Genomic DNA, 18,837 nt, shown 5'->3' with positions numbered 1-18,837 from the left:
TTTACATGTTGTTGTAACAAAGATTGAAGATTTCCTTAAAAATCTTGTAGACAATAAAATTTGCGTTGAGAAAACAATAATCAAGATTGGAAAATAATGCAATAATCGTATTTGTTGATTTCAAAGTGCGAGTGTTACAATCTCTATCATTCCTCTGTTTCGTCTTTTCAGATATAATTCAAGGGCTCTTGAGCTTGATCTTGAATTTTGTTCTTGATCTTGATTTGTGAATTTGATGAACTTGATATGGACTTGAACTTGATGATCTTGATCTTGGATTCAAAGGCTTTAGAGCTGGTTCTTGAATATTTGATGAACTTGAACTTGAGCTTTATCTTCATCTTGACTTTTATTTGAATTCAAGGGCTTCGAGCTTGTTCTTGAATCCGTTGGTATTGATCTTGATCGTTCTTGAACTCGAATACTTGAATTCTTGTACTTGTAGCTTGTAGAGAAATTTGTGATTTTTGATCCACGAGCTTTTCACTAGCTTCTTGTTAGAATTCTTGGTCCCTTTTCTGAATTATGAAGACCCCTATTTATATTTTTAGAATAAAGGAGTTGTGATAGGAACATGATTTCAGATTATGACCAAATAAAACTTATAAGACGGAAACTATTGTCTTTTTCACACCCGTATATCATGACAAATCATCATGAACATAAAACTAGGTATGAAAACATACTTAAATCCATGAACACCATTTGTGATTTTGGTCTTTTAAACCAAGATATAAAACATCTTCTTGTTTCAGCAATGGGATGCTAGAAAAAAAAAACCTTACGTATGATTTGGGGATTATAACACACATATAATTACACGTATTTATGTAATTCTAAATTAATTATGATTGGTAGTCTTTCAAATAGAAGAAGAAATGTATCATGGATCATGTGCATTTTTTAACATCATACTCAAAAAAAATAAAATTAATACATATTTGAGCTTTAAAAGATTCATTATTTAAAACAATAAAAAAGTGTCAAAAATTTATTTATTTTGAATAGATGCTAGGATTATCCGAAAGACGCTATCACAAATTATTGTGGCTAGTCTTCTTAATTAAGTAAGAAAATATCCATGTTCATGCTTTGTTATAGGGGTTAACATTTCAATTAATCTAAATTCACGTTATATAAGATTTATTAAAGTTAAAAATACAGCGTAAAAGCAAATAAAAAGTCTTGTGCTCAAGCTATTGTGTTGTCATCTATATTAAATGCTAGTATTACTTTTTTCTTCCCAATAATCTGAGATTGTATTCATAGCAACTTTTATCGAGTCTAGGAGCAAATTATAATTATATGGGAAAAGGGTCAAAAATACCCCTCAACTTTGTTTTATTGGTTGATTATGCCCTTACCGTTAAAGTGAAGTTATTTTTACCCTTGCCGTTACTAATTTCACCATATATACCCCTCATTTGACGGAAAGCCCCAAATCAACCAAAGTTACCCAATTTCAATTAAAATGACCCGTTTCTCTTTTAATCCAAACCTGATCCACTAAACCAAATTAATTCATACTCAATTAAAACCACAAACCCATTTGTTTAATCTTCTTCATCTCCTTCCACCATTAAAAAACTTACTGCTGAAATCGTCGGAGGTACTTTGCTCGATTTTTTTTTTGGAACAATTTCATCATTTCATTTTTAACATGGGAATTAATAAAACAAAGCATCACCCAAGTGCTTAATACTGTTACATTTGGAATAACACAAATTGAAAGAAAGAACAATGTTCACCCAAAAATTATTAATAACTAAAAATCATTAAAAAACAATAAGATGGTCGGAGTTTGAAATGAGAGTCAAATAATTCACCTGAAACGCAATAAAATATAACAACAAAAAGAGCAAAACAATAAAAGAAAGTAATTTTTGACGGAGTTAATTGACGTTGTTGAGTTGGAGGGCTAATGAGTTCTGGTTCGCTGAAAATGCAGATCTGCAAAACAAACAAAATCGTGAAAGGGAAGGGAAGAGAAACAACAACGATGGTGGTTGCTTGTTGTTGTTGGGTTTCATGAGCTCATGGAGTTGAGAATGTTCGCGATGGTTTTTCCGTGTTGATGAGGCGGCGGCAGAAAGGGTTGTTTTGGGGTGGTGATTTCTGGCGATTTGGAGGTGAGTGGCGGTTGTTTGGAGGTGTTTTCGATGTGGTTCACTGGAGTTTCTGGTTGGAGGAGGAAGATGGGTTGAGGGAAGTCGACCAGTGGGGTCGATTTGGGTGTTTACTGGTGACATTTAGGCTGGAGAAAAGAGGCAGTAAAAGGTGGTCTAGTTCGCCAGAGTTGGTGTCTGGTTGTGAGGTGGTTTACAAATTGTTTTCCGCCGGAGTAGATTGGTTTCAAGTGGGTTTGGTCGCCGGCCAGAAAGTGGGTGATGGTGACTGTGAAAACGGAAAAAATGGGGTCGTTTAGGGGTGATTGTTTGGTGGTTGGACAGCAGCATAGAGAGGAGAGGCTGGTCGGAAAAATGGGAAAACAAAGGTTGAAGTTATTGCTTCTTCCTCCCCTATTTTCCCTTTGTTCATCTCTTGGGTTAAGTATTAGAGGGTCGGGCATGGGTTTAAAAATGGGTAACGGGTCGTTTTTTTAAGATTCTGGTTAATTTAAGTTGATTTGAGGCTTTTCGTCAAATGAGGGGTATATATGGTGAAATTAGTAACGGCAGGGGTAAAAATAACTTCACTTTAACGGTAAGAGAATAGTAAAACAATAAAACAAATCTATAGAAATTTATAATAAACTAAAAAAAAATCTTTATGTGCCAATAAATGTGTATTGACACTTTTAAGTAAGATAACCTTAACGGATATTTACTAACCTATCGATAACTAAGCCATTTCATATTACGATTTTTTTTTTCTAAGTTCGATATCGAAATTTTTAGTTAAATGTCAATGATCATATCAATCATATACTAAAATAATTTATTATTTATTTTTTCAGCCAGTTGGCAATTAGCTTACGTGTGAAATTGTTAAACAATATAAATATTTAAAAATGACAGAAAAAAAATTAAATTATTTCCCATGCTTATTTAGAAGATCCCAAGAATCTTCCTTCCGTTACCAAAATTAACTACACACTACATATTAATCCTATATCTACAACTAATAATCTTAACCGTTTATCATCTCTATCACAGATTTAGCTACATCATCACACTAGCAAATTTTTCGTTGTTTGATATCTATCATCGTATTTTATTTGTCGAATATCCATCTATTTTGTTATTCTTCTTCCTTCTTGTAGGTTTCTCAAATACCCATTTGGAAGATATGGATATTCGAATTTACTGTACTTTTATGAGGAAGCGATAAGATCTAGGTATATTATACATCTTTTTTAAATTTCATTATATTATCGTATCAGGTTATTATAAAAGTTTGGAACATGCTTTTACTGTGCACCGAGAAGTATAGGATTACCACCCATTTTTAAAACCATATAAATATAGATATTCACCAAAATTTAGTTAAAATTTTCACGATTCCCTCTTCTTCTTCCCTCCTCCTCTCTCTCTCTAGAACCTTCCTTGTTACAGTTTCTCTCTCTACCTATACATATACATATATATACACTGTATATGCAATCTCTGTTTCGACTTGTTTGATTCTGATTTCTAGTTGTTGTTGTTGTTTCGGTGCCCTTCTTCCTTTTCTTTTTTTTTTTTTGATTTTTTTAATGGAGATGAAAATGGAGGATTCGTGTTTGCTTGCGTTGATTTCTGAGGTTTCTTCTGGAAGATGCGCTGCTAAAAATCGTGGAGTTACGCGGTTCACGAAGATACCTACAATACCGAGTACACCTCGAAGTTGTAAGTTTAGGGTTTGTTAAATCTTTTGTTAGGGTTGATCGCATTTTACGTTTTATCTGTTTTGATTCGTACGGACTGAAGCTGAATTTGAAGATTTGGTGTGGAATTTCGTGAAGGTTGTTGTGAATTCTGAATTCTCTGTTTGATAATTCTGCGTAATTCGTGAAAAGTGGTTATTTCGTTGTTGTATTTCATGCGAAAATTCTGAAAATTTTGGCCGCGTTTGGTGATTTCTGTGATTGTATGGACAATTTTGAAAATCTGGTCAGAGATCTGTTGGCTTTTGTTGTTCAGAGTACTGCTTGAAAGATTTAAGACACTTTAAGAGACCTGTAGATCATTTTTAAGAAGTTGTTATCTGAGTTGAAACTGGAAAATTGATTGAATGGCGGGTAGGCAGTTAGATTTCCCGAGGACGAGCGGTGGTAACTTGAAAGAGCAATTAGTGAGGAGAACTTTGCAGAATGTGAGGTCTCAAGGGCACATATATGTTGAGCTTAGAGAGGATGGGAAGAGGCTAGTCTTTTTCTGCACGCTATGTCATTCTCCATGTTATAGCGATTCTGTTCTGTTTAATCATTTGAAAGGTAATCTCCATACTGAAATGCTTGCTGCTGCTAAAGCCACATTATTGAAACCTAATCCTTGGCCCTTCAATGATGGTGTACTTTTCTTTAATGATCCGGAGCAAGATAAGCAAGATAAGCACTCACCTAATGTGAATGTTGGGAAAAGCAGACTGGTTGACACTTGTCTTGAAGATGAAAGTAGCCTTGCTATTGTTGAGTGTGATGACAACTTGAGACATAATGGGGATACATATGTTTCCGAGTATGAGTACGGCCTGCTGGATAGTGAGTTAACTGGTAATGGAGAGAGTGAGTACTTGGTTATTCCGGGTGTGTTGTGTAAAGACGAGTTATCTGATCTAGAAGTGAAGCATATTGGTATTGGAAAAATTGCTGCTCGTATTAGTGTTCGTGGCATTGACTCAAAAAAAATTCGTAGAATATGGTGTGAATGGTTGGCAAAGAAGGATTCTGATGATATGGATACCTCTGTGGTTCCAGATCATGATTTTGCAGTTGTTACATTTCCTTATAACTATAATTTGGGTAGGAAACCGTTACTTGATGACAGATTTTTGCTCCCTTCCAGTCCTTATTCAGAATCTGAGGAAACCAGTGGTACTGGAAAGAGGAAGAGGAAGTCATTTTCAGACCCCGAGGATTTCAGTGAGTCTCTTAGTAATCATTGTGATTCGTCCGGGGAAGAATCTCAATCAACAAATAGCTCAAATATGAAACTGATATTGGGAACATGTGATGATCAACTAGTGAGTTCAAGAATTATATCCAGCAAAACTATGAGGAGAGAGTTGAGGAAACAGCAGCGAGTGGCTTCCGAGAGAATGTGTGATATCTGTCAACAGAAAATGCTTCCTGGTAAGGATGTGGCAACTCTTCTGAGCTGGAAATCTGGAAAACTTATGTGCAGCAGTAGAAATTTGACAGGGGTAAACACTGCTCTGCTTTGGTGTTTTTTCCATATGATATTTGTTATTATTGTGTTGTATATTTGTTTCTCCACTTTTGGAGCCTTAACAGAGATCCATTACTTATTACTACAATTCATGCTCATTCAAATCCTGTGTCAATACAGGCATTTCATTTGTTTCACGTATCTTGCCTCATTCATTGGATACTTCAATGTGAATTGCAAACCTATATGAAACCTGTTGACGAACCAAAAATGGAAACAAAAGCAAAACGAAGATCTAAGAGGAAGACTGGAACCAAACACAATGCAAAAGAGAAGGAAGATGAGATAAAATCAGTGAGACGGATCAACTCAGTGTTCTGTCCAGAATGCCAGGGCACTGGTATCATCATTGAGGGAGATGAGCTGGAGAAGCCTCCTGTCTCACTTTCTGAGGTTTGCAAACAACCTGCAAGTTGCCATTCCTCTCTTTCCACCTTGCCCGCCCACCCTCACACACACACAAAAAATAAAAAGGGAAGGGGAAACCAAAATAGATGTGTTTTTCCCCCCACTTGCTTGGATAGCTGTTGATCACCACATTTATATGCGTCTTTTCCCACTTGGTTGTTTACCTGTTGATCACCACAGTAATGCTATTTAATTCATTTACATTTTCTGTTTCTTCCATGTGCTAATTCTTCTTACATTCACTAACAGAATATACTCCCTGTTCCTGTATTAGTTATGTGAATTGGGAAGTAGTGCCAGTTTATTTCTTGGTAGTAATCCTCAGATATGCTAGTTATATCTAATATCTCTAAGTGCCCATTTATGAGAGTCCTGTTGGCTCATCAAACCAACAGATGATGTGGGGCCTAAAGGGTCATTTAGACTTGAACCTGTCGTGTTGCCATATTAGACTCATTTGAGTGCAGTGTTTTGACTATGAGTGGATGTGACTGAAGTTATTAGTACTTGTTAGCTTATATCTTTAGCTTGATTTTCAGGTGTACAGGCACAAAATTAAACTGAGTGATGCACGAAAAGCATGGATGAAGAATCCTGAGGTGTTGCAAAATTGCTCAACGGGTTTCGATTTACCCCCTGAGCATGATGATCTTCTCCAGGTTGGAATATTAGAGGTTATGTCTACATAAAGAAGGGGGATTGATCTTAGGGATCTTACTATGCTTTTTGTTTTGCAGGAATATGTATCACCACTCAAATTGCTGCACTTTTATCGCGCCAATGTTTCAAGCTGAGGCTATATTTTTGATGTATCACACTGACGAGCATTCACAACTGTGATATGTGTGGAATGAGTCTTTACTACTGTTATGTGTAGAACTTAGTCTTTCCGTTGATATTAACCTTTTGTAAATGTCATGGGTCTGATGAAACTATTGGTTACTATAGTAGTGTGTACAGACTTTAGAGATGAATGTGTAATATGAGAAGACATGATTTTCAATTCAGATGTACTCCTTATTTGGTAAAGATTCATATATCATGCTTCTTCCCAGGTGTGAGACAGCGTAAATTGTTAGGTGCCGCCGTGAGAAGAGTTCAAATCTCTCTTGTGAATCCCAGGGTGTTGAGAAACAAGCTGTCTGCATAGAGTATTGCTGAATAGTTTCATTTAACATTTTCAATGCTCCAGCAACAACTTTATGCGGAAACCATTTTAAAGCACAGGCCAATAATTCACTATAGTAAGAAATTTTATGTTTCAAGTCAGGAGTAGAGAGTCTTCCATTGGTTTATTATTGAAGATCCAGATACAAATAGTTTTGTGTAGTACATTATTCATATTTCTTACAAAGTTACAGCAGAAAAAAAAGTCTTTATCATCATAACAAGATAAGACATAACACTACGCAACAGATGAGAAAAAAATGTACTCTGCGAAGTGATTTATCATCAGCTTGCAATTGTTGCCTTCTCATTCTCAAAGTAGTGCTGCCTACTAGATGATGCGCGTTTGGATATGGATACAATGTTGGTGATGAGTTTCCAGAAACGCGTGCTGCATAAGCCGTTTCACCAATCAAGGGATGTAACATATTTGTTGTCGTGCCACCAATCCTGGTTGTATTTGACTGATGGAGTTGTTGAGGTGGATGTGAATCAATCCCAGGTCTTTCTGGTATGACCATACCATTAGCTTGAACTTCATCTTCAGATGTTTTTGTAGCTTGGTCGCGGCCATAGAGTGGAACCATGCTTCTTACTGAAACATCAGCCTTGCAAACAGGGCATTGTGGGTGGCGTTGAGATGGATTTTCGGAAGGGATGCTATGTAAGTGGATCCATTTGTAGATGCAAGGCCAGCAATACAAGTGACCACACAAGGTAACCACTGGATCATTTGCAAGATCCAGGCAAATGTTACACTCAAAACCACGAGAGAGATAGCCTCCTTCACGTTCATCATCAAACATCTTCGACTTCTCTAAGGGGGTACCTTCTTCTATTTGCTTGTTGCAAATGAAGATCTAGGACCATCTCATTCTTCTTGATTGCTAATGCCTGTAGAAATATATGAATAGATTCCAGGATCACAATACAACACAGAATGGATAAAATGAGTCAAAGCTCTTAAAAAATATCATCAAGTGTGTGTTGGATCCTCCAAAAAATACTGCATTTTTGGAGGATCCAACACGGGTGCAACTCGGACATACTTAAACATATGCTTTTTACCCCCCATTCCATCCAACAAGAGCTTAACGTACATCATAAAACACCAAATAAACTGATATCACAACTATAAGAAAAACTACTAGAAACTTATGCATAAAATTTAGAAACTGAGGGGATCTTTGTAGATAAAACTTGAGAAACTTATGCCATGTAACAACACGTGTGTTTACTTATTCAATTTTATACAAGTTTAAGTGTTTACTTGAGCACATCGAAAGTTGGAGTGCAGAGATACTAATTGAAGCCAAGCTCTTAATGGTGTGACGCATTTTGGCAAAAATCATTCAGATTTAGCCCAAAACAGACAATATCTCACTAGTCATTAGAAACAACAACAAAATAACCCCTTCCCCCCCAATTTCCAAGAAAGCAAAAACCTAAAATATGATACTTCAGGCACAATAGAAATCTATATTGCTCAGACTTTTAAAAAATATTCCGTACTCATGTTGCATTCTTCAAAAATACACCACAAAAAAATCTAATCTTTTTCAATAAAATACACTCCATAAGTGAATTAGAAATATAGACACAGAGAAGGAAAAAGGAAGATACCTCAACTGGATACAAACATCAGAATATCCCACTCAAAAGAAAAAACACTTTAATCTCATGTTGATTGATATAAAGTCCCCCAAAAGAATGGAGGGGCTAAAAATAGTCATAAAAGAAAAATGGTGTGCTAATGAGTATGACACTTTGGTAGTATATATTTCCCCATTAGGCCATGTTTCAAATATGATTAAAGCCAGTGTTATATGATATTATTTTGGGAAAATTTTCAAAACAATAATATTTTAGCATCTAATAGGACCTCTTGTCAACACTTTCAATATTTATTTAAAATGTCAATATTTTGATTTGTTATAGAGCTAACTTTTGTATTTATTTAATTTGAAAAAATACAAATCTTCAACAACATATTGGCGAAAATCATGGGAGAAAATATTTCAAAAAAAATAAAAATCACTTAAATCTCTAACAAGTTGCAATTGAAAAAATACGAAGTGCCATCTCTCTCTTGTTCTTTCAAAAGTCGTTTACCATTGTTCTGAAGTTCAGTTTTTGTAGATTGCGTCACTTTTCGTTGGATAACAAAATTTTGAATTAATCAATTGGTATTTCAAATAGAATTCCATTGATTTCTTTAAAAGTTCAAATTATCAAAGAAAATAAAAAATGGTCACAAATCTTTTAAGTGTCGATTATTTATTTATTTTGGATGAAAGTAGTCGGATCTATGTATTTATGGAATATAAAGTGATAATGAAATACAAACTGAGCACGATAAATACTCATTTCAATTGAAAAGTTAGACCATATAATACAAAACCTGATTGTATACCATTAGGACAAATACAAATTCAAATCTAAATACAAATTATCTGGTATACAAAGTGATATTGAAAATACAAAATGAGTCAAATAAAATACAAAATCTATTTACTAATGCAATTAGTGTATATATATATAATGAATATGTAAATAGACTATATTTTGATTATTTAGAATTGAGAATGAATACAAAATCAAATCTAAATACAAACTATATGGTATACAAAGTGATATTGAAAATACAAAATGAGTAAAATAAAATACAAAATTTGTTTTACGATGCAATAGGATGAATACCTATATAATGAATACATAAATGAATTGTATTTTGGTTATTTAGAATTGAGAATGAATACGAAATCAAAAATAAACACAAAACTTAATGGTAGACCATTAGAAAGAATACAAAATCAAATCTAAATACATACTATTGGATATACAAGGAAATATTCAAAATACAAAATGAGCAAAATAAAATAAAAAATTTGTTTCACATATGCAATTAGGATAAATTCCTATATAATGAACACATATATATTTTAAAATGTGATACTGTCCCTCCCAAACTTCAGAACCTTAACATGATAAACCAAATAGCTTCATAAATTTCACACATTTTTTAAAGATAAATCATTACTTCATAACCTTAAAATGATGCCTTAGCAGAATAAACTGCTACAAAATGTTAATGCTACGAATGACTTAAAGAAATTTCTTTAAAAAATGGATTAATTTCGAAGAAATTTCTTAAACAAGTATAGGAGATAACAATGGTGGAAACGATAGAGAGAAAGTAGAGAGATTTGAGGTAAAAACCTAAAGAGAGAAGATTGAAATGTGGGTTTTTTTTTTCTTTTAACTGATAGTGAAGTCAAACTAGGTAAATAAGGGTCTGATTTGAGAAATAAAAGGATAGTAAATTAATTATGTTAGGATACATTATATTTGCTAAAATAATGACATAATGACATTTTTGATAATTATTTTAAAGTGTAGATATTTTAGCTAATTATGTTAGCAATTTTGACTAATTTGCTAATTTTCCCTATTATTTTTAGTCGGTCTAAAAAAATATATAATGCATTTTTATAACAGAGAAATTAAAGCTTTGAGGCATTAAAGATCTGTTAGAGTTTTGTCCTAATTTTCTTACTTTATTTGATTATTATTCTTCTCTTAAAAGAAAGTCAAAGTATTACCATAAATGTTTTAACTTTTCTTAAAGAAAAATATAATTTTCTTCCATCTTTACACAACCTTATGTACTTTACATTTATACAAATAGCTGTTCTCAAAGCTCAAATCCGTCATAATCTTTTGATCCGCCCATGATGTTAGGTAGGGATGTTCATGGTTTGGATAAAAATCAATCCAAATCGAAAAGCTGAACCAAACTGATAAAATAAACCGATTTTATTTGGGTATGATTTGGTTTGGTTTTAGATTTTTGAAAACCAATAGTATTTGTTTTGGTTATTGGTTTTTATTCGAAAAAACTGAAGAAATAACCAAATTGAACCGCTAAATTATATACATATATTTTAATATACATATTTAATATATTATTTTTATAAACAATTTTAAAGATCTTAAATATGCTTTCATAAAAAAATCTTTATAATTTACTTATTGAAAGCAAAAATGTACATGGTGAAAACATTTATCTTATTGATTTCATGTATATGAGTGTCTATGACAATTCTTTGTGGGTCTGAAAATGTTATTGTCTCTTCCTTCTAGGCCAAAATAGTGAATTTAAAGCTTTATTAATAGTAAATTCAGTAATTTTAGTCATGCTAACTATTTTTCGTTTTGAATGGATTGTTGTCACTTTTTTCACATTTTGAATGAATTGTTTCTTTTATTTTTTTGTATGGTTAAAAACCGAATAACCATACTAAACCAAATCGAAACCGATAACCACCAAACCAATAAATGTATATTATATTTGGTTTGGTTTGGTTTTGATAATTTTAAAATTGATTAAGTTGGTTTGATTTTGATTTTGACCAATAACCGATCCAAACCGACCCGCGAACACCACATTAGGTGTCGAGTCATTGAAGTCATACCTTAATTTTTCAGCTAAGACCTTATCCAACCTGGCAATTAGTGTGTAATTAAGTATTAAAGTGAAGTTATTAGTCTTTATCACCCAATTTCTTTAATATTAATTTAAGGTTTTCTTTAATTCACCACATTTTAGTTTTATGGGGCTACTTGGCAGTTTCCTAATCGTTAATAGACATACTCTGACTCTCTGTAATAATTAACTAAACAAAATAAATAAGTATTTTACACTTGTAATTATTTTCTTGTTTTTTTTACTAATAAATACTATTACTAAGATCTGTAATTAAATTGCAGCTTCAAAACTGTGTTCTAGAAAATCTGTGTTCCTAGTGGCTTCCAATTTTTGAGAGGCCACCTAACGGACGACTACACTCGGCTACCTATCGAATTTTACTCTGATCTTTGACCTTTATACCTTCTTATCTAGGGTCATATAATCTGAAACTGCATTATGTCTTTATTAATTACCTTTCCATGTTTTTTTTGCCTACCTCCTAATTGGCGTATCCACGTACCTCCTCTTCATAGTATCTGAATCATCTTATTCTTCCTTTATCTTATCCGCCAAAGAGACAACTCTCACTTTGTCCCCTATAACATTTCTTTTTTAACAAATTGTTAATTTCAACTTTCAACCTGACATGTTTAAAACCAAAAACTTAATTGACAATTTGATACATTTCACTTTTTTTTTAATTGAAGACCACAAGATTCAAAAATATTATTACCTTCTTAAACTTCGTATCAAGTCAAAACAAGACAAACAAATAAAAATGGACAGAGTATTTTTTTTTTTTTATTATCCTTTGTTTCTTTAGATTGAGACAGATTTTTGCAACAGAAGCAAAGTTTTCATGTCAAACCAACAAACTCAAAATTAACATCCTATGACATTTTAGATAACTACACAAACTGTTGAAGTGATTGTAATGAGACGGTTTGAACATGTGAATAGGAAATGTACTAATGTCCCAGCGTGGAGGTTGGCTTTGAATGGTTTTAGGGGAGGTGGAAGTAGGCCAAGGAAGTGTGTGGGAAAGGTAATTAGACAGGACATGACACAACTTTGACTTATCAAGGACATGACCTTAGATAGGAAGCTACGAAAGACACAAATTATTTACTTGTTCTTTTTATTTCTGTTACTATATGTTGTTTCTTTTACTTCAATTATAGTATTATTATGTTGTAGTTATTATTTCTTTTTTTCTTTCAAAATGTTAGTATGATATCTCTAGTATATTGCCATGGTCTCTTCACTTCTGTTGTTTTGATATACTTGTACTTGAGCCGAGATCTATTTGTAACAAACCTCTCCATCACCCGGGTAAGGTTTGCATTATTGCATACACTCTACCCTTCGACAAATAAGATTATACTGAATATGTTATTGCAGTAGTAGTACCAAGACCAAAGAACAAAGAAAGGTAGCATCTTTTGGTTGTTAATGGCACACTTTATGGTAAAAATTTTTTGTGTATTATTAGCCAGAATCAAGAACATAAAAAGCTTCGAAGACATGTTACATTGAGCGAAGCTCGTATATTCAGCATCTAATAAGGTACACATATATACAAATTACACGCAATGTAGCGCGAAAAGTGATCAAAACAAGAGAAGACATGCCAATACACAACAGAAGAGGAAGAAATATAATCTGCCAAGTGATCTATCCGCGTGTAATAGCTGCCTTCTCATTCTCAAACTCGTGTTTCCTGCAAGGTTATACGAGTTTGGACATGCATTTCCAAAAACTCGTGCATAAACCACTTCACCAATCACGGGTGGTGAGGCGATGTAACCTCTTGAATGTGGCTGTTGTCGATGGTTAAGTTGTTGCGATGGAAGTGAATTTGTAGTTGCCATCAGTGTATGATCCCCACTACATCTTGGCCTCAGAGGCCTTTGTGGTATGACCATGCCTTTACTTGTAACGTCGTCTTCAGATGGTTTTGTTGCTTGGCCAGGACCATAGAGCGGAATCAACTCTTTTTGTGAAACTTTAGCTTTGCAAACAGGACATAGTAGCTTTTGATGATCCGAGGCGCTCTGGAATTGAATCCACTTATAGATACAAGGCCAACAATAAAGGTGACCGCAAAATGTAACTACGGGATCTTTAACAACATCCAAGCATATGTTACAGTCAAAACCACTAGCGCGATTGTCTTCATCACGCTCATCATCCAACGTCTTCCATTTCTGTAAGGGGCTACTACAACATTCGTTAAAGGTACTCTCTGTTATCTGTTCTTGGAAATGAAGATCTAACGCCATATCTTGTTTCTTGATGTAGTTTTGTTGATTTCTAGTGCCTATAGAAAACAAATGCCAAGAGGGAAAACGATTAGAAATCCATGACCTTAATTAGATACAACTACGGTCACTCAACTAACAACTTTTTATCTCAAAGAGTCACTCGACCTTATTTTATAACTAAAAAGTCACGCAACTATCGGCATTTCACCTAAGACATTCAATCCCAAGAGACATTACAGTATAAGTCTGCATAACTACAATGTACAAAAACTGCATTAATTCTATCTGAGCTACTGAATCTTTTTTCTCTAATAGGGGAAAAATTGAAAACAAAAAATCCCAATTTCTGTATAAAACTTATCAAACATCAATTGAACCACAAAAAGCTCTAATCTTTTCAATCAAAATACATCAAGAAAACCTCAAAAAGTTTTCAAAAACACCAACTGAATCAGAAAAAGCTCTAATTTTTTCAAATCTAATACATCAAGAAAACCACAAAAAGCTCAAATCTTTTTCAATCTAATACATCAAGAAAACCTCAAAACACCAACAAAATCACAAAAAGCTCCAATCTTTTCAATCAAAATGCATAAATAAAACCTCAAAACTTTTCAAAACACCAACTAAACCACAAAAAGCTCCAATCTTTCAATCAAAATACATAAATAAAACCTCAAAACTTTTCAACAACATACCCAATGTAATCTCACAAACTCCAGATAAGAAAAACAAAGAAGAAACCACAAAAAGGTCTAATCTTTTTTCAATATAATTACCTGAATACAAATCAAGATTGTCCTTTTAACTGTTGATTTTTCAGAACTCCCAATCAAAGTGAAGCAAAGTGAAAATAGAATGAGGTAATTTGGGGGTGGCTTTAATATATATAGTGCTTTACAAAATATGCACCTATAGATACAGGAGTTGTATGTATAGGAAAAATATAAAATAAAATTTTACAAGAAAACTTTTGGAATAGAAACTTAAGTTATCAAATTTGTTTTGGATAAGATGACTTTGTTGGCCTACGTGGTAATGACTATGACACGCTCTTTGTGGGACATTTTTTTTTTTTTTTGTATATTTGGATTTTTCCATTTTTTGGATTTTACTTGATAATAAAATAACAAAAACAGTAACTAGTCATTCATGTTTGGGATAAGGATCAAATAGTCATAATCACATATTATTCAATAGAAGAGAGTAGAATTTACACATATTTTATTTCTACATTATGGAGGTAGAGATTGGGGCAATGTCTGTTAGGTCGGAGGCGATGAACCCTTTTTGAATGTATATGATTATTGATTGAAATAACCTTTTTAAGTATATATAGTAAATGTCGATTTTTTTCTGACTTTTTTTGTGGGTATGCTTCTTTCATATTTGGAACCTCTTTAAAGAAAATCATTAATGTGTTACAAATATGTCATACCCCATTTAATTATTACTCACCTTTGCCCAATATTTGTTTTTTAATTTACCTTTACTACTTTGAATATCACCAACCACTAGCACCTACTTATAAGGGCCTTACATATTTCACCCAATTAGTATATAATATTAAAGTCAAGTTATTAGTCTTTTTTTTTATTATTTCTACACGGTGTTCGAAGCTCACATTAGAGCTCCGATTAAATTTGAATCGCGCTCTGCAAGGCCCATTCGGGGGTGCCTCTCCCAATAGAATTTTTTCCATACCTAGGACTCGAACCCAAGACCGCTGGTTAAGGATGAAACACTCCCACCAGTGCACCACAACCTATGTTGGTAAGTTATTAGTTTTATCACCCAATTTCTTTATTCTAATTTAGAACTTTTTTTTATTAACTATTTTTTTTAGTGTTGTGGGACCTCTTCTTTTTCATTTTCACATTGGTTGGTGTATAATATAATACGCTATTTAGCAATTTCCGAAACGTTAAACATACTCTGATTCTCAATAATTAATAAATATAAACACTACTATTGTTAATTAACTATACAAAATAAACGAGTATCCTACTTTACACTTACTTTCTTGATTTTGACTAATAAATATTAAGATCAATAATTACGCGTTGATTAAATTGCAACATCAAAACTATGTTCTAAAAAGACTGTGTTCCTAGTGGCTTCCAATATTTGAGAAGCCGCCTTAATTTAAAAAATTATTTGTGTTAATTCTATGATTAATTAAAAGGAAGTAGCTACAAATTTGAAACAAATTAGATCAAGTTATAGCCTAACTCATCGATGACCCCCTAAAATTGACACGATATTTCACTTAAACACTTGTACAGAAAACACCCGCTACCCTTCGATTGTCTTCTCTAAATACCCCTACCCTTTTGTAGAAACATCTGCACGCACACCAACTCTTCACTAGATATGTGCACCACTGAAAAAAACTCTTTACAAAAAAAAAAATATCACGATTACTTTCTTCCTTTTTTGTTTTGCCTAATAAATGATTTTCGCTAGTCCAAATAAATTTTTTAGCTTAATTTAAAGAAATTATCTCCCTCGCAAATTATCAAGATAACCTTTTATTACTCTTTTTCAATTCACTTGCCCACAAATATTAAATTTCATGTATGGGTTTATTATTAAATTTTAAAAACAGTTTTTCCTCACTTTGCTAAATCTTTATTCACAAACTGAAATTTAACTTAGTTAAAATGGAAGCTGAAAATGGAGAAGAGGAAGAAAAAAAATAATTAAAAATTAACTAACACTTCACGCGCCTATCAATTAATATATCGCACTCCTTATGTCATGTAAGCAAGAAGTGTCAAAATGACACAACTCTTGTAAGCTAAAGTTATATCATATCATGTCTAATCAATTTCTCACTTTCTTACAACTTTTTTTGGCCTACCTCTACCAATCGTAACTCATTCTACAATCAACCTCTCATATATTGGCTCATCTATTCACATGGTTGAACCATCATCTCTCTTGCCTTATCAAATCCATATAAGTATTCTCATTTATGCTACATTCAATTTTTGAAGGTGCGTTCTTGATTGGTCGACACTCTGTCCTATAAAGAGATGATGGTCTAACCACCACTCTATAGCATTTACCCTTAAACCTTGGCGATAAATTCTTATCGTATAGTACCCCAACTACGAGCTTCCGTTTTACCCACTACCCCAAGCCTAATCCGTAGGACAACAAGACAATGCTCTATTAATTATTAATCTTATGCCCTAATCTGTGATCTTCAAATATCCACCTATTAGAGTCATATCTTTATTGAGCTAAAGATGTGTCAAATCTTATCTAATCAACTCTCTTCAATACTTCTTTGACCTACCTCAAAACCCACCGTCATTGATCTCTCACGCCTCCTCACCGAAGACTTTAATTTCAAGATCAAAGTCATACCTTCATATTTAAGCTAAGGCCTTATCCACCCTGACAATTAGTATATAATATTAAAGTCAAGTTATTAGTCTTTATCACCCAATTTCATTATTCTAATTTATAGCTTTCTTTTTCATTTTCACACTGGTAGGTAATAGACATAGGCCAATTAACATTTTGCTTAATCGTTAGTAGACATACTCTGACTCTATATAATAAATAAATAAATCAGTACTATTGTTAATTAATTAATTCTTAATTAATTAACATAATCGAGTATCGTACTATGCACTTTTAAACTTTCTCGATTTGACTAATTAATACCTTGATTAGTACTACGCGCTTGATCTGAATTAATTAGTAGGATTATAATATATCAAAGTTAATTAAATTACAACTTCAAAACTGTGTTCTTGAAAATCTGTGTTCCTAGTGGCTTCCAATTTTAGATTTAGTAACCTAAAAATAACGTTGAGGGCATTTTTGGACTAGATGGAAGAAGAATATCTTTTTAGCGAATTTTAATTTGTTAGAGGTATCTTTTTAACGTCACACTAGTTTGCCTAGTGCAGGTTACCTCTCCTATGTGGTTTGCGATCTATTGCATAGGAGCCGAAGTTTTACCTGTGCGCACCCAAAGAATAGCGATTGCGGATTTACTTTGTCATAAAAAAAAGGCATTTCATTATCTTTTTTTTCATTGTATTATATTATAATAAAAGTTGTTTTTCTTCTCTCTCTTTTTTTAACTATAATTATATTTTATTTTTTGTAAAAATCTTGACTCCGTAACATAAAATGTTGTGAGACAATATTAATAAAAGCAATAATAACGAAAAGAAAGATCACATAATTTTACGTGAATATAAACCTCAAAGAAAAAGCAATTCACCATCAATCAGCAACTCTTATTATTTCCAATAAAATATGATAAAAATATACCAAATACGTTATGTTTATATAAATAATTATAAAAACATTAATTTGCTTGTTTTAGACTAAAAAATGAGAGCATGGTGTGCTAATATTATCATTGGTTCATCAGAATGATGAAAGCTTTCTTTTTGATATTATTCAACTTTGCTTCTCGAAGAGTCCATGTGATTTGTCATTTGTCCATTAAGAAATATTTCCGTTGATCAATTTGTTTGTTTGATTTGAATTTTACGATCGTAAATTAAATTTATAATATGTATCAAAATAGCTTTTATTCTTGTAGTCATAAATATGTTACGTACAAACTTCTATTTTTACGATCTTAATCTAATTATAGTAGATAACCTAATTTCTTAATAAAGAAAAGTTGGGGACATAGTAAATCTCCGACTTTCATAATTTCTTTTTATGTGCTTAAATATGTGAGTAGAGTTATTTGATGAGTTAGTGAGAGGTAATAAGTACCTAATAAAATAATTGATGTACGTGCAAGTTGAACCATATAAACATCAAAGTAAAAGATTCAAGCATGACAAAAGAAGTTTTCACATTGATTGGAGAACAGATTGGTGATTTCCTTATATGAACTTGGATAACTCTCTTCTTATGAGATAGTTTTTAGAATTGAGTTAAGCTCAATCTACATACGATACATGGTATCAAAGTCAATATTATGTTGTCCGCGCTCTAGTTTGCCGTTTGGGCATATGCAAGGGGTGTTAGAGTTTCACATCGATAGAAAAACATACTGATGATCTTCTCATACGAACTTGGACAATTCTTCACTTTTGAGATTAACTTAGGCTTAAATACATATATTATGAAGTGGTTAAACTTTGAACTCACCCTCTCCCAAGATCCTTCTGTG

The 18,837-nt window shown here is 32.8% G+C and overlaps 3 protein-coding genes across 3 annotated transcripts; 1 reads left to right on the top strand and 2 right to left on the bottom strand.

The window, feature by feature from the left end:
• Positions 1-3,620: 3,620 nt before the first annotated feature.
• Positions 3,621-6,784, top strand: LOC125865040 (uncharacterized). The gene is made up of 4 exons (XM_049545193.1): positions 3,621-5,343; positions 5,490-5,762; positions 6,317-6,436; positions 6,515-6,784. Exons 1-4 carry the CDS (start codon positions 4,213-4,215, stop codon positions 6,569-6,571), a joined length of 1,581 nt encoding a protein of 526 aa, XP_049401150.1. The 5' UTR covers positions 3,621-4,212; the 3' UTR covers positions 6,572-6,784.
• Positions 6,785-7,054: 270 nt separating this feature from the next.
• Positions 7,055-8,686, bottom strand: LOC125865529 (E3 ubiquitin-protein ligase RMA1H1-like). Its single transcript, XM_049545726.1, has 2 exons — positions 8,568-8,686; positions 7,055-7,838 (listed from the first exon to the last, which is right to left on the bottom strand). The coding sequence occupies exon 2, from the start codon at positions 7,748-7,750 to the stop codon at positions 7,160-7,162; it is 591 nt and encodes a 196-aa protein (XP_049401683.1). The 5' UTR covers positions 7,751-7,838; positions 8,568-8,686; the 3' UTR covers positions 7,055-7,159.
• A 4,198-nt stretch (positions 8,687-12,884) lies between these two features.
• Positions 12,885-14,602, bottom strand: LOC125866278 (E3 ubiquitin-protein ligase RMA1H1-like). Its single transcript, XM_049546616.1, has 2 exons — positions 14,459-14,602; positions 12,885-13,735 (listed from the first exon to the last, which is right to left on the bottom strand). Exon 2 carries the CDS (start codon positions 13,695-13,697, stop codon positions 13,026-13,028), a length of 672 nt encoding a protein of 223 aa, XP_049402573.1. The 5' UTR covers positions 13,698-13,735; positions 14,459-14,602; the 3' UTR covers positions 12,885-13,025.
• Between the last annotated feature and the right edge of the window lie 4,235 nt (positions 14,603-18,837).

Source organism: Solanum stenotomum, chromosome 5, assembly GCF_019186545.1.
Source record: "Solanum stenotomum isolate F172 chromosome 5, ASM1918654v1, whole genome shotgun sequence".
In the NCBI taxonomy this organism is placed as follows: Eukaryota; Viridiplantae; Streptophyta; class Magnoliopsida; order Solanales; family Solanaceae; genus Solanum; species Solanum stenotomum.
This window is presented reverse-complemented; position numbering and strand designations above follow the sequence as displayed.